Raw genomic sequence first — 15,531 nt, 5'->3', positions numbered from 1 at the left:
GAATGTGATGATTCACTAAAGTAAAAGATGCACATTTTTCTGATTATTGTCAGTTACACCACTGTGAAAAGTACTTACAGGTGGGGGTGGCGGCACAATGAAATGCATCACAGCCTCACTCAAAATTTCAGCTGTGATCTACTAAGAACTGTGCTCTGTCAGTTCATATGAACTCGCTATTTTCACAGACTTATCTATATAAGCAATTGATGACTACATCTATACGACAAATAAAAATTTGAAAAATCAACTCTCACGGCAGAATTATACAGCATATCAAGTTCTCTTTCACATTTTAGCTCATCACTATTATTACCAATTTTTTTTTTTACCAAGATTAAAATTAGTTGGCCTGTAATGCTTCATATTACGCAACTGATTTTCTCCAGTCAATAATCTCATCACCATCACGAACGGCTCACCACTGTTAATGCCTCACAGCAAAGCATCAGTTTACTTTCACTGCTTTCTAGTGTGGTGTACACACCAATACTGTCTGCTAATCATTTGGTTTGCTTTTCATACAGTACCTTATTTTTAAGGTTGTTTGTAGCGTGTCTATTACATCTGATGTAACACAAAATTGTAGAAGAGGAAGAGTGAGGATTTTGCATCAAGACATAACAAGGAAGAAAGCTGGACAAGGAATTGGCCTTCAGGAACTGTTGCACCAATTCTGCAATGAGTGCAAATACTTTGAGAGAGAAAGAGAACATGTGGGACCCCTCAAGTTAGCCATGCAATCAGTGTTTACAATTGATGTGTGTAAAAAGCTGAGGTAGGTAGGAGGGTGGAAATAATAATAATAATAATAATAATAATAATAATAATAATAATAATAATAATAATAATAATAAAATCCTAGCTATTAGATAAGCTACTTAATAAGAGAAATTTATTCAGAAGCTTATATGCATTCCTCCTCACAAGAGACCATGCTCAATAATCATCAAAGAGAGCACTCACTTCAGGTAAGCCCACATGACATTGTAAAATTCTGAACTTTCTGAAGTCAGTGCAGAATCGTTGTGATTGTTTCTCGCTAGTCTCTATTTAGAGTACCAAAGTATTTAAGGCCAGACAATGTCAATACAGGGAGTTGTTCTTTTAACTGCACTCAAGGCAAAGTCTTAAATGAAGCATGAAACATTAATTTTAAGGATACAGTCTGAATTAACAATACATTTGTAAAAGTACGACAACATGTGAAGAAAAGTTGGACTGACGACAGAGTATGGTACTCCCCAGTAGCACAGGTGGTAGAATTATTCTTTTGCATCTTGATATGCCTCATGACTTTATTCCCAGCTGTCAATCCTGACAATTTTTAGATCAGTTTATAAATTCTTTGCTACCAAGTTTAGGAATTTCTTGACGCTGATGAAAAGCCCTCAACTTCCCAGTCAGGTGGCAGTGTTAAGATACTATGATGTTTTGATGAATGTCAAACATATCATCTTCACCAGAAGACATTTTGACAAATGACGTATTCATCATCTTTACGAGAAGATATTTTGACTTGTAATGCTCACTAACCAGAAAAAATAATGTGGTATCTCAACATTGTCATCTGGATAGAAACCCAAGCACTTCGCATCAGAAGCACACACCAGTGAAGTGTATGTACATTTACACAATTCCTAATGACGTTTCATCTCTTCTGAGGATATGCTGTTCAGTTATAACAACACCAACTAACTGCTGACAATATACTGAAAAGAGTAGAGGTACTACCTAAACTCTTTGTCACTTCAAAGTCACAATTCCTTAAGCAGAGTTCTGGTGATGCCGCTTATAAATACGTACATTATGTCATATAGGCCTAACTATCTCCTTATTAGTTGATCTTTAATAAAACTGTACTCTTTGGCACAAAAGAAAGGATATGTTGCAAGTGAAACAAAAAGTTTAAAGCTCAGCAAAATATTGTGTGAGCTTTTCATGCAAGCATCGTGACTGAGTCAGCTGCTGTGCAAGAAACATGAGTAACAGATGATGAACTGTTGCTTTCATTTGCACTATCTTCACGGAAACAAAGTGGTTATATTATATTTATAGTAAATGAGGAAACTATGGCAATTTCCAGCAGTTTTGCAAGGACCTGTACTCTTGTGAAGACATTTCTCCAGTTACTTTCATATGTCTCATGAACAATCCAAAACATTACGCAAGCTCACTGGACAAAAATCTTGACTAACTCAGCAGTGCATCATTAAGCATCTAGTTAAAAGATAGAAAGGATAAATAATTAGACATCCAAGTATTTTATTAAAAGATCCTCCAGAATGGTATTGTATTCTTACTATGTTTAAGCCTAATCTCTGCGTAGGAATAACTATGATACAGAATTATTGGCTATAAGTTCATGCAAGCAATACGCCAACTACCCGCCACAGAAAAGAGCAGTCTATCACCGGTGCCTGCCTTTTGTCTGACCAGGATGATGTCACAATGTGGAACTGAGAACTATGGCAGGCACCTCACTGTCTGATTGATTGATCCTTTATATCAGCAAAGCTGAAAAAATAATGTTACTGAAATGGAATGGAGGCCTTCTGTAATGCACTCAAAGGAAATAGTTGACAAAGTACAGAATTACAAATGTTTCCTTGAAGACAGAATAATAGAACTACAATTGATTCCAGCAGCTCAGCTACTTTTTCAACTCCAAGTGATTCAGGGTTGAGTAGTGTGTGTCCATTTCAGGGCAATGTTCATGAATGTATGTATGTGTACAACATATGTTTCTTTTAATTTAAATAGTATTTCCTTACATTTTGATATTGTTGTCTACAGCCATAAGACACGTGATAGTCGCAACACTGTACTTGCCGACATCAATCAATACGTAATTTCAGGTAACCTATAGTAACAAAGAATCTGCAGAATCAGGAAGTATGCAAGAGATGATGGCAGATGTAAGTTTTGTTTCGGGATCTAAAGAAGACTAGAAAAAACAATTGCCATAGAAAATAAGATTGAAGGTTTAAATGAAGTCTACTGACCACTGTAATTCAACAATTCATTTCGAAGTTGATCTAATGGTTGTATGTGAGAAATGACTGATGTCTTTTAAAGGATTCTCCAATTTATAAAATGTCTAAATTTCTAGGTTTATTTTATTTGTAAAACAAGTTTCAGCATTACATTATGCCATCTTCAGATTCCGTGACCGACACGTAGGAGGAATCCCACCCCTTGTCCAGTCGAAATAGGGGCCAGCATTCAGTAACTGGTATCCGCAAATTTCTTCTAAGCACAGCAATCTCTTCAATCACAGGGATTGTTATGCTACAAAGAAATTTATTGATACCAGTGACTGAATGCTGGCCCTTACTTCGACTGCACAAGAGGTAGGATTCTTCCTACACATCAGTCAGGGGGCCCGAAGATGGTGTAGCGTAATGCTGAAACTTGTTGCACACATAAAATAGAACTGGCAATTTAGATGGCTGAATGTGTTTTCATTTGACATTTTATATTAAATAGCCAAGGTCCCGCAACCATCTTCTATAAATATGGACTTAACAGTGTCTCTAATTTATCTTTTCAAGTCACCACTACATACACAACAGTGACAGTACCCTGCAGAAAATCTGGAATATACAAATATACTTAAAATTTCTCATGTGCCGGTGAAGGGTGAAGTGATTACCTGTATTCCACAGACCTGAGCATTAAGAAAAGTTGCCACATAGTAACAAGAGATAGCTTATCCAGTGAACGTACCTTTGCAGAAATGGGTCCATTGAGCGTCGGCACCTGATGCGATGGTGCTGGGGAGGGAGTCGAGGTTCCTGGAGCTGGCAACGGAGATGGAGCACTGCTCACCGATGATGGTGGGGATGATGAGTTATTGTTATTGACGTTACTGCTACAACTGCTGACATTGTGCTGGTGCTGGTCCAGAGAGTTAACAAGGCTTTGCTGTTGCTGCTGCTGCTGCTGCTGCTGTACAGCTTGCTGCTGTTGTTGCTGTTGCTGCTGCTGTTGTGACTGTGGTTGTTGCTGTTGTTGTGGTGGCTGTTGTTGCTGCTGCTGCGGTTGCTGCTGCTGTTGCTGTGGCAGTTGCTGCTGTGACTGCTTGCCACTCGTGACAGTTGTCGAGGATGAGGACGGTTGCTGCTGTTGCTGCAGTGTAGGCGGCGGGACAGACTGGGATGCCTGACTCCCAACAGCTCCACTGCTGCTTGCCGCGCCTGCTGTGTGGTTGTGATGATGGTGGTGGTGATGGTGGTGGTGATGTGCTGGAGGAGAGCTGCCCAGTGAAGACTGGCTGACACTGCCATTTTCGGAATTATGCGCTATAAGTGGACAAAAAATAGAATTTGTCAGAAGATACCAAAGAGGCAAATGAGGCCAAATTCAGAATGTGTCCATATAAGGATAATAATGGGTCAATGTAACAAAAAACTAACTATAATTCAGGATGCCATATGCACATAGCCAGTAGTTTCTCCTGCAAAACAACATTTTATTTTGTAGCTTTAAATAATAAATGAAACTTCTCTGAGATAAAGCAGTATACCTTTTCCTTTCTTTATGTGCTATCATTTTACACTGGCAATTCATGGTACAGGTGTGTCATATTATGCAAATATCATGAACTTGACATATCATCAACTAAAACCCTGACAACTTTTGCAGAAATAGTGACCTGTGTTCATTCTACTTACTGATGTAAATACGCGAAGAAACTTGGCAAACATGGTGACTAGATTACTACTAACAATGCTCTTTAGAATTAGTTTATACATGCCTCGCCCAATGAAAGTCATACTGTACAGTCAGAACATTACACACTTTGAAGTATGTGAATGGCATACAACATGGTAAAGGTCTACCAGCAGCATTTCCGTAGTGCGCATTATTAGGAAAGCTACAAAGTGATTGCCAGTCAAGCGTGGGAGGAGGGAGCACAATCTGATTGTGGCAACAACAGCTGGGTGCTTCTGTTGTGGATACATTCAAACACTGTCAGTTAATGTGCTGTACAATGCTTAGCAGGACGGTAATAGGCAGCACTGTTCTGTGCATTTTTGGAACTAGTTTAGGAGATTCTCTCCAAAGAAATAAATATCTGCATAGAGAAACAATGCAAATGAATCACAACTGTTATGTTACCAGTTGCAAGCACAATGTGCAACTGGCTAGGCAACAGGTACCCGACGTAGGAGAGAGAATGATAATAGTGAAAAGAATAGAAGGCACCGAAGCTTACTCACTGATTGGCTGTTGGAAAGGTAGCTGTAAACAACACGCTGTCAGTAACTTTTTTAAATTCTGAACCAAATGTACTTAAAATGGTATTCCTCTAACTGAATTAGTGTTTAATGTCAACAAGGAAGACAACGAAAACGGTGATATCATGCTGGGTATACAATTGGCATGAAGGTGCACAGAAATTAACGCTTCCAAATTTTTTTTACTCTGTCCTCAATAGCAGTTGAGATATTACTTGTCACGCATATAACTTGGTCATCTTTCACGTAACTAATTATGTCTGCGCATGAGAAAAGTGTGCTGCAATCGAGGTTCTAATCTCAGAAAACGTGTCTCCAACTGAAATCCATAGACGAATGGAAGTTGTGTACAGAGATAATTGTATCAGTGTCAGTAATGTGCAACACTGGGTTGTCCGTGCTCATAATGAAGGAAACAACATGCTAACCTCAAAGTATATGACAGAGCTAAGGTTTCCAGAACTTAAAGAGCACCTTTGGATGATTCACTTTGATATATTTGAAGCAGTGCAAGCAGAGCTGAAATTATGGCTCCATCAACGAAACATTCTTTGTGCTAGTGTCAACATACCAGTTTCTCACTGGGAAAAATGTGTTTGTTGCCAAGTTGACAATGTTGAGAAATAAACATACAGACATGAAGAATAAAGACATAGAATGTTAATAAAATTTGTTTTGCTTAAAAAGCTCTAAGAATTTTCACATAAAAAATTAAGAGGCATTACTTTTCAGTACACTCGTAGTTTCGGTGTTAAATTCTGGGGTAACATGAACTAGTATAACTTACCCCCTGAAGATGATTCTTGCTTGTTGTCCGTAAATGGTATTTTTTCCTATTTGTAAAGCTTTTACAGCTGCAGTCCTCAATTATTAAGTACGACTGAACTACACTCCTGGAAATGGAAAAAAGAACACATTGACACCGGTGTGTCAGACCCACCATACTTGCTCCGGACACTGCGAGAGGGCTGTACAAGCAATGATCACACGCATGGCACAGCGGACACACCAGGAACCGCGGTGTTGGCCGTCGAATGGCGCTAGCTGCGCAGCATTTGTGCACCGCCGCCGTCAGTGTCAGCCAGTTTGCCGTGGCATACGGAGCTCCATCGCAGTCTTTAACACTGGTAGCATGCCGCGACAGCGTGGACGTGAACCGTATGTGCAGTTGACGGACTTTGAGCGAGGGCGTATAGTGGGCATGCGGGAGGCTGGGTGGACGTACCGCCGAATTACTCAACACGTGGGGCGTGAGGTCTCCACAGTACATCGATGTTGTCACCAGTGGTCGGCGGAAGGTGCACGTGCCCGTCGACCTGGGACCGGACCGCAGCGACGCACGAATGCACGCCAAGACCGTAGGATCCTACGCAGTGCCGTAGGGGACCGCACTGCCACTTCCCAGCAAATTAGGGGCACTGTTGCTCCTGGGCTATCGGCGAGGACCATTCGCAACCGTCTCCTTGAAGCTGGGCTACGGTCCCGCACACCGTTAGGCCGTCTTCCGCTCACGCCCCAACATCGTGCAGCCCGCCTCCAGTGGTGTCGCGACAGGCGTGAATGGAGGGACGAATGGAGACGTGTCGTCTTCAGCGATGAGAGTCGCTACTGCCTTGGTGCCAATGATGGTCGTATGCGTGTTTGGCGCCGTGCAGGTGAGCGCCACAATCAGGACTGCATACGACCGAGGCACACAGGGCCAACACCCGGCATCATGGTGTGGGGAGCGATCTCCTACACTGGCCGTACACCACCGGTGATCGTCGAGGGGACACTGAATAGTGCACGGTACATCCAAACCGTCATCGAACCCATCGTTCTACCATTCCTAGACCGGCAAGGGAACTTGCTGTTCCAACAGGACAATGCACGTCCGCATGTATCTCGTGCCACCCAACGTGCTCTAGAAGGTGTAAGTCAACTACCCTGGCCAGCAAGATTTCCGGATCTGTCCCCCATTGAGCATGTTTGGGACTAGATGAAGCGTCGTCTCACGCGGTCTGCACGTCCAGCACGAACGCTGGTCCAACTGAGGCGCCAGGTGGAAATGGCATGGCAAGCCGTTCCACAGGACTACATCCAGCATCTCTACGATCGTCTCCATGGGAGAATAGCAGCCTGCATTGCTGCGAAAGGTGGATATACACTGTACTAGTGCCGACATTGTGCATGCTCTGTTGCCTGTGTCTATGTGCCTGTGGTTCTGTCAGTGTGATCATGTGATGTATCTGACCCCAGTAATGTGTCAATAAAGTTTCCCCTTCCTGGGACAATGAATTCACGGTGTTCTTATTTCAATTTCCAGGAGTGTACAACAGAGAAACACAGATCTAAAAATGTGGATAAGTGAATAAAGATGTTTCTCACCTGCTCAACTGTAAAATTTATTGCACCACACAATTTTTGAGAGCTTTCAGCTGTTTTCTGTGTATTTATTTACAAGCGTACAGAGCAATATTTTCCAGAATTATCACCTTTAATTGCCACTACTGCCCCTCAAATTTTTGTTTGAAATCTGAATCCAGGATGATTTTATGCCGTTGATTTTATGATAGCTTTTCTGCTACATAACAGATGTTGAAATCCAATGTCAATTGAAATGCATCCAAAACTTTACTCTAGAACAACTCTAGAGTAAATAGTTATCATGTACTGGCATTAAGTACACTTAAAATCTTATGTTTTACTATTGATTTCAGTTAGCTAGCTCTGTAGTATTCTACAGTCACTAATTCAGTCTCACTGATACCTAACTCAGTTGCAGACTCCCAAAAAAGTTAATTAATCAACTGTTTAAATAGCTGTTTCCACATTAAGTTTGTCGCAATACTGATTCACACTTTACTTGATAACATAACATTTCTGTTATAAATGTTCTAGTTGGTATTCAATTCATAGGTGTTGCTAAAGGCACTAAATTGGAGTGCAGTAGTGTGGACACATTACAAGTTTGTAACTGTTAATTACAGCATGTTCTTTCAGTAGTAATTTCTTGGCCCTCTAAACCTCTACAAAGGAGGGCTGATCCATCATGTAAATTTACTGGTAGATGCAATTCTTATAGCAGATTTGGTAATACTTTGAAGCAGCAGCTATCAATTAACTGTGCATATTTATGAAAAGGAAAGTTGCTACTCACCACAGAGCGGAGATGCTGGTCTCAGCATCTCTGCTATATGGTGCGTAGCAACGTTTCTTTTCAAATAATGTTGTTACATTCCATCCTGGATTTTCCATCGTCTGAACTGTGCATATTTCACAGAAATGAATAATGGTAAGTACTGAAAAGCGAGAAAAGCTTTTTAAGTGGCCATAATATAAACAGTTGAAGAAATTTAAAATTTGTTGGGGGTTCTGGTGCAGCACTCATGGCCGTTCATTACAGGACAGGGTCAAGCTGTAGTGTCAGAACAATGTAGTTGGGTAGGACAATGAAGTCCTCCAGGTGTGTGCACCTGGCCTGTGTTCTGTTGGTTCTGATGGATGATCCGCCTGAAAGCTAATAAAGTTCTCAGTGCTATTTATGTGCGTGATGACAACTATATAGTGAGTTGCTATCCCTACCTTTTTCAGTATTTATTACTGGATAAATGAAGCTGGGGCACTTAAGTGTAGTAGAACGCCTTTGCTGTATGTCAGATACCTCCGCCATCAAATCTTACAACAGTGATCTCACACAATAAAAGACATCAATTATCTCAAAACAATTCCCAAATCTCACCAACCACTACTAAAACCTTTAACCCACAATTGCGAATCACTTCAATCCCACTATTCATGACACCCCAACCTTCACAAGTTTCCTAAAATTGAAAAATCCAGTACAGCTAATTGCGATCAGTCAGTTCACTCTCGCTCAAGGGACTTCAGCCTTTGTGAACTAGAATCTTCAGCCATTTGCTGCTGCCTACCATATCATATTAAAGGCACCAATCACACCCTCCCAAGCAAATCCACAGTGCCCATCTCATCACCTGTTCACCACTGTGTGGCTCCCCTGTCAGACACTAAGGTATTTGTATCTTTGCTGCAACTGAACACAACCTTTTAGTTTCAAACCCAAACTCTTCATATAAACAAGACTACTTATCTACTAATTATTAGTTTTTCTTTGCACACCATGTGTATAAAAAAAACTCAACAGCACAGCCAGACTCTTGTGCAATATCTACATATGTGCTCTTGTTTGAGGGCTAACAAGAATTATTGTTAACCAGCTAAATTCCTGCTGGAGATTCAATTATCAATAACTAGATCTAGACTCTTGGTACAGACTCAGACTCACTCTCTTCATCCCTTGAGAGACTTACTACCTTCTCCCAAATCCATTTCTGTATGTTATACCTTGACAAAAACAGCTTTCCCATGGCTGATAAACATATCTCTCATATTTCCAGTATTTCCATAAAGATCAAGTTTCCACATTAAAACTGGTAACAATATCAACTCTCACCCCATCCATACCTGCAACTTTTATACCCGTGAGTGTTGCAACGTAAAAAGTAATCCCTTTTCATATATGCTGAAGATCTAAAAAAGGTTTTTACTGACAGTATCATCTTTAGCTGGTCCTCCACCATCATCATATTTGCAGCACCATCGTCAACCAGCCACAAACAGCATCCTGCATTACACATTGCCATCACAGTTTCACAGGCCTATTGAGGAGATGATTATGTGAGCAAGAGCAACCACACTTGCTCACCACTTAGACAGTGAGCACTTTCATTAAAATGAGGTTTAGCACAGGAGGAATACAGGCAATGGGCTGTCTTCAGACAAATAACAATAGTTATGTCTGTTGTAGCATTAGAGGTGAGCGTATATACTTATGATGCAATTCTTAAAGTGGAGGGTAGCTCCTTTTAAGTTGGAGCAAAGTAACATGATCAAGTTAGGAAATTCAAAGAGAAGATCAGACACACCAACATCAATGTACAACATGTCAGTTTTACATATGTTTATGATATACAACAGTGTCTTGAAATGCTTAGTGTGCTTCAAACCTCTGAACACAATGAAAAAATTCAATTTACAATGACATTATGATATCTTCCATACAAAAGATTATGGACATCTGGACGGCAAAGAGTGAGAAGCGCACATGCAAAAATTGAAGAAAGTACTGTTAAGCAATGTGACTGAAGTAAATATTCATCAACGAGAACATGTATGAATTTTCCCCAACATTTGCATGATGAAAATACACATTTGTTTTCAGGAAAAAACACTCAAAAATTGCATCTGTAGTTCATTCAAGTTACCATATTACTTTTGTCAAAGAATTGTGTAGTTTCACTGAAGGCAAGTTTATAAAGACATCTTTAGTATCTGAAGCTGAACATCTCCTCGAGAGACTTTAGGAGTTTCGGGCGCTTAGTCTCTCATTCACTGATTTGATGTATAATTAAAGGAATAGCAAATAATGTACGGTAATGGTTCTTGCAAAAGATTTTATTGCGTTTTCAGTACTCAAATGAGTGTACACATGTTTCAGATACTGCTCAGTTAGAAATTTGCATTTGCTGAGTACATAATATCCTCACTATCACAGAATAGTTACTGGACTTGACTGCTGGAAAGACACTATAACAGGGGCAGATATTATCAAAAGGAAGTGTTGACAATATGGGTCTGCAACGCAAGGATTTTGCTTCTCCAAAAGCACAGCATCCTTGTGGTTGGCTGAAACATTGGTTTCGTGGCCCTTTTAAGAGAGATGCTAAGGCTGTTACTCATTCCACATGGCATTTCTGCAATACACTGCAGTCTCCATCAAGAGTATTATTGTGTAAGACAGTTAATATGAGAAAGGGATGAGCGTGATGATTTGCACAACAAAATTTCATCCATAGTTTTGCTCTCAAACAACACAAATTCAGAGCCTTTTTGGAAAAACTGGAAAGCAGTTATGGAAATGTGCAATATCACAGTGAAACATACTGGCCGAGTCGAGGTCAAGCCCTTGACAGATTTTTTTTTCCAACTACAGAGTGATATATACATATTTATGGAGTGGTAAGCCTGTTGTAAAATTGAAAAATTAATGGTGAAGAGCAGATTTGATCTTCCTTAGCGAAACTGTGCACCATATGTATGTTTTGAATTTAGCATTGTAGGGTAAAAACTTGTTAGTTTCATAGACGTACGACAGCCTTCAGGGCTTTGAGATGAAACACTCTGTATTTTATGAACAATGCCACTGCTCCAAGGAGAGCGCCAATTTTCAACTGTATCAAAAGAAATTCACTAATCATCTCCACAAATCTGAGACTCACCCCAGGATTTTGAAAAGTTAAATGTCTTTTCACTTTTTCAACTGAAGTTGACAAAATGGAAACAGAGCTACAACTAGAACTTACAGATCTGTAGTGTGTAAGTTCCGTAATGAATTTGGTCTCGCAAAGTTGTACAAGAAGTTTCCTGAACATAAATGCCCTTTATTTTACATGTCTGCAGCTCTGATTATGTCAGTGTTCAGATCTACACACATGTGAAAGCTTTTCTGCAATAATGAGAACACAATATTCTCACGGAGGCTACTGGTAGAATTCAACTTAAAAGCTTGTCCTCAAAACAGCACTGTTCAAAAAGTGATACCAGACACTGATGCTTTTTACTTAATCAAAATAAGTAATATCCATTGACATCCTGTGTTTTTATGTATAATGTTCACATAAAATTGTCACAAAATACAAGTTTACATTGATGTAAATTTCATCGTAAAACGGTACTCATCATGTGGCGCACCAATCATACGGAATATCATGTTTTGTACTTAGCTGACCCTTGTTCTCCATTTCATCAAAATATTAAGAGAGATGCAAATTTAATTTCATTGTCATTTCTTATTAATACAACTGTCTTAGAAATTGCCACAACATGCATTAATGAGCCACCTTGCAGCAATACATCTCCATATAATGTGACACTATTGGCTGTAGAATCTGACTCCTTGACAATTGTTTCTTTTGCTGAGATGTCTTGTTCTGATTTGCCCTCCCCTCCTTTCCTCACTATAAGTTTGCACCAGCTGCTCCCAGCTGTGTCATGAGTGCGAGCCAGGTCACAAACCGCAGATCAACAAACAGGTTTGGTTTAGCAGATAAATATAATATCTGTGACAGAAAAGGCCGACTTTATGGTGTGCTTGAAATAAGGAATAATTTGCTCGAGATCATTCCCACACTTCCAAAACTGAGGCGATACACACAAAAGTAATCACAGGGAACTGCCTTCCTGCAAGCAAAGGCACATTATTGACAGGTTATCTTATGAGATGCCTTGGCTACATGATGTTTTGAATCAAGTGACCAGTCATCATTGATACAGAAGCAACAGACTGATTAGTGTCAATTTTTATAACTTTTGCTTCACATAAATGTAGAAATTTATAAAAACAGGCACTCAGACTTAACCGATGCTTCAATATGAATGACTCTTGGTAAACTGATTTAAAACACTGTGGTGTAGAACTCAATAAAGGAACTTGTCCCACTACCTCTGGACTCGCAGGAAAGGAATCTAGCCACTGCTGCCCCTCCCCCCCCCCCCCCCGAGCTCCCATCATATTACTCATCTGTTCGCCTAATCTGTTATTTTTTAACCATCCTGGCACGCCTCCTGGTGGCAATCGGTAACAATCAATGTGAAAGATGCAGTGTTTTGACTCAGTTCCTGGAGTGAAACACTGTTTCCATATGGAACGCACCTCTAATGGCTCCAGAGGTAAGCAGCTTCTAATAGCAACAATGACTTTGTCATTACACTGTATTACATTCTATATGGGAACTGCAATGGACCAGTTCACCAATCTAATTAATGACAACTGACAATCACCAAGGGTAAAGCAGTGTATCTGGTCGTAACGCACACAGGCTACTGCAGTCAAATATCAGTTTTTTTTTTAAATTTTCTGTACAGATAACAATACTTTAACTTGCACTTTGCCCAGTGTGGAATTCACTTTAAAGTTCTAGCACAGCATTCAATTAATTTGTAATATGCATCTGTGCGATTGTTAAGAAGCCTTGGGGGGGGGGGGGGGGATGGATAAATTATACAGGCAAATGGTAGATAACTGATCCTGAGCTGAAAACTTTCATTGGCACTTAACTTTTTCCCCATTTGCTTTGTGCTAATGCAAAAGAGTGAATATATTGTGTTTCAGAAAGAACTGGCTGGTTGAACTGCACGCAAGCATACCACCTCCTACAGATCAATCCTACCTAAATACTTTTATATTCAAATTGACTTTCAATTTGCTCGCTGCCTTGCTTTTACGAGATGTAAGCGATGTATATGCAGCTACAAAGAAGACACTTGGATTCAGTGACAGGAAAAAGGCATGAACATTCAGAAATAATAAGAGAAAAACTAAAAATGTTTGAAGGAGATGGACTATGTGGAACTCTATACGAAGATTCAGACTGAACTTCAAAATGGCTTTCTGAAGGCCATTTCGATACATGTCTAGATCAGGGCCAAGCATATTGTGCAGCAATGGTGTCAGTGCTCACCATGATGTATGATGGGAAGGAAATACGGGATGTATTTGCTTCTGGGTCTCCACAGCCAATTAGAGAGCGGCGAACAGGTGATGTGTCGTTTTGGAGGACTCCTGTCACATACTCACATCAACATATCGCAACCTCCGAAACCATAACACATTTAGAAGAAACAGGCAAATATTTTGACAACAAAGATTATTCACTTAATGTAAACTGTACTATTAGCTCCCAACCTAACCACAACCTTGTAATTTATAGAAGCTGTGGCCCATATTACAAAAAACTAATTAAAATTATTGTGTTTCAACCTAGACCTTGAGCTAATCCCCAGATTAGTTTGTTGCCAAAATCAACTTTATTAGCTTTCACATGCAGTGAACTGCCACACTCTAAACTAACCACAACCTTGCAATTCATGACATATTTGGGAAAAAAAAAAAAAAAAAAAAAAAAAAAAAAAAAAAAAAAAAAAAAAAAAAAAAAAAAGGTCAAATATTTTGAGACAACAGCGAAGAAGAGAATGGTTTCTAATTTGGTGCTAGAGATTAATTTTCTCACCTTTCACCATTATGTGAAAGTATTGTCCCATTGGCTACATGAAACTGACACGTTATCAAACTTTGAACACTAGAGAAGCAACATCATCACCTCCACCGGCCCTGATCGACTTCCACTGACAATTCAGGTTTCCTAGTTTTAATAGCTTTCTTATACACTACAAAAGAAGATGTGATAAACAGAACTTTTCAAAAGGGCAGCTTATTATTAACCAAAGATTCAAGCAAAGTGAGTGCTACATAGGAACAATAGCAGAACTGTGTGTCAATATGCAGCCAGTCATTTAGAGATGTGGTAAATTCCCATAAATAATTGCAAAACTTACATGAAACCTTGCTGGTACTGGAGGATGACTGGGTATTTGCTGCAGCCACTGCAGCAAAGTTGCTAACATGATTACTCAACCCAGAACTTGGAGAACTGTTGTTAGGTGTTGAACCTGGAACACAAAAAGAAAGTAACAAAAATATGATTTGCCTTTCAATATTCTGCCCTTACTTGACGATATTAATTGCACTGTGCATACCTGATACAGGTTTACTAGGTGTACTAGAGTTTAGGACTGGTTTTAATGCAACTTGTGAACAGTTGCTGGAACTAATTAAGGAATTATTGTTGCTGGCTCTAACTGCTGTTGGTTTCAGAGGCTGTAAAAATTCATCAGTGACTCAGGAACTCAAATTGACAGATATCCACAGTTTACAATCATAAAGAACACATACACACACACACAAAACAAATAAATACATATATATGTTGTTGCAATACCTTTGCAGAAACCTCATCCTTAACCCTTTTCTTGTCTTCATTAGAACTATCACTGGAATGATTGTGCAATGTACTAAGAGGAGGAGAAGGTGCTGGTGAATTGCCTGATGTGGTGGAAGTTGGAGTGCCTCCAGTGTCATTGCTGTTGTTGCTATCAGTCGTCGCGGAAGACGGCAGTCCCGCCTTTTATAACAAACAAATTGAAAGATGTGAAACACTTTACATGACTTGAAAGAAAAGTAAGGAAGAAATGCAAATTTCTTAAATACATACTCCAGTCAGTTCAACTTCATCTAGACCACTAATGTCATCATAAATATATTCATTTTCTTCAAAATCTGGCTCCTGGGAAGATTCAATGTAATATTCTATGTCATCCTTTATTCTCCTTATCTGAAATTATACAAGACACAATGTGAATGGCACTTTAATTATAATAAATTTACACGTGT

At 39.6% G+C, this 15,531-nt stretch overlaps 1 protein-coding gene across 1 annotated transcript in view; it reads right to left on the bottom strand.

Moving 5' to 3' along the window:
- Positions 1-15,531, bottom strand: part of LOC124787399 (CCR4-NOT transcription complex subunit 3) — a 96,152-nt gene that overhangs the window by 77,111 nt on the left and 3,510 nt on the right. The window contains exons 5-9 of the mRNA XM_047254336.1: positions 15,353-15,472; positions 15,080-15,262; positions 14,838-14,958; positions 14,637-14,750; positions 3,730-4,304 (exon numbers count right to left, since the gene is read on the bottom strand). Coding sequence (XP_047110292.1) covers positions 3,730-4,304; positions 14,637-14,750; positions 14,838-14,958; positions 15,080-15,262; positions 15,353-15,472 — 1,113 coding nt within the window. The remainder of the gene's footprint in view (positions 1-3,729; positions 4,305-14,636; positions 14,751-14,837; positions 14,959-15,079; positions 15,263-15,352; positions 15,473-15,531) is intronic.

This window comes from Schistocerca piceifrons, chromosome 1 (genome assembly GCF_021461385.2).
Source record: "Schistocerca piceifrons isolate TAMUIC-IGC-003096 chromosome 1, iqSchPice1.1, whole genome shotgun sequence".
NCBI lineage: Eukaryota > Metazoa > Arthropoda > Insecta > Orthoptera > Acrididae > Schistocerca > Schistocerca piceifrons.
The sequence above is the reverse complement of the archived record's forward strand: the minus strand, read 5'-3'. Positions and strand labels throughout refer to the sequence as shown.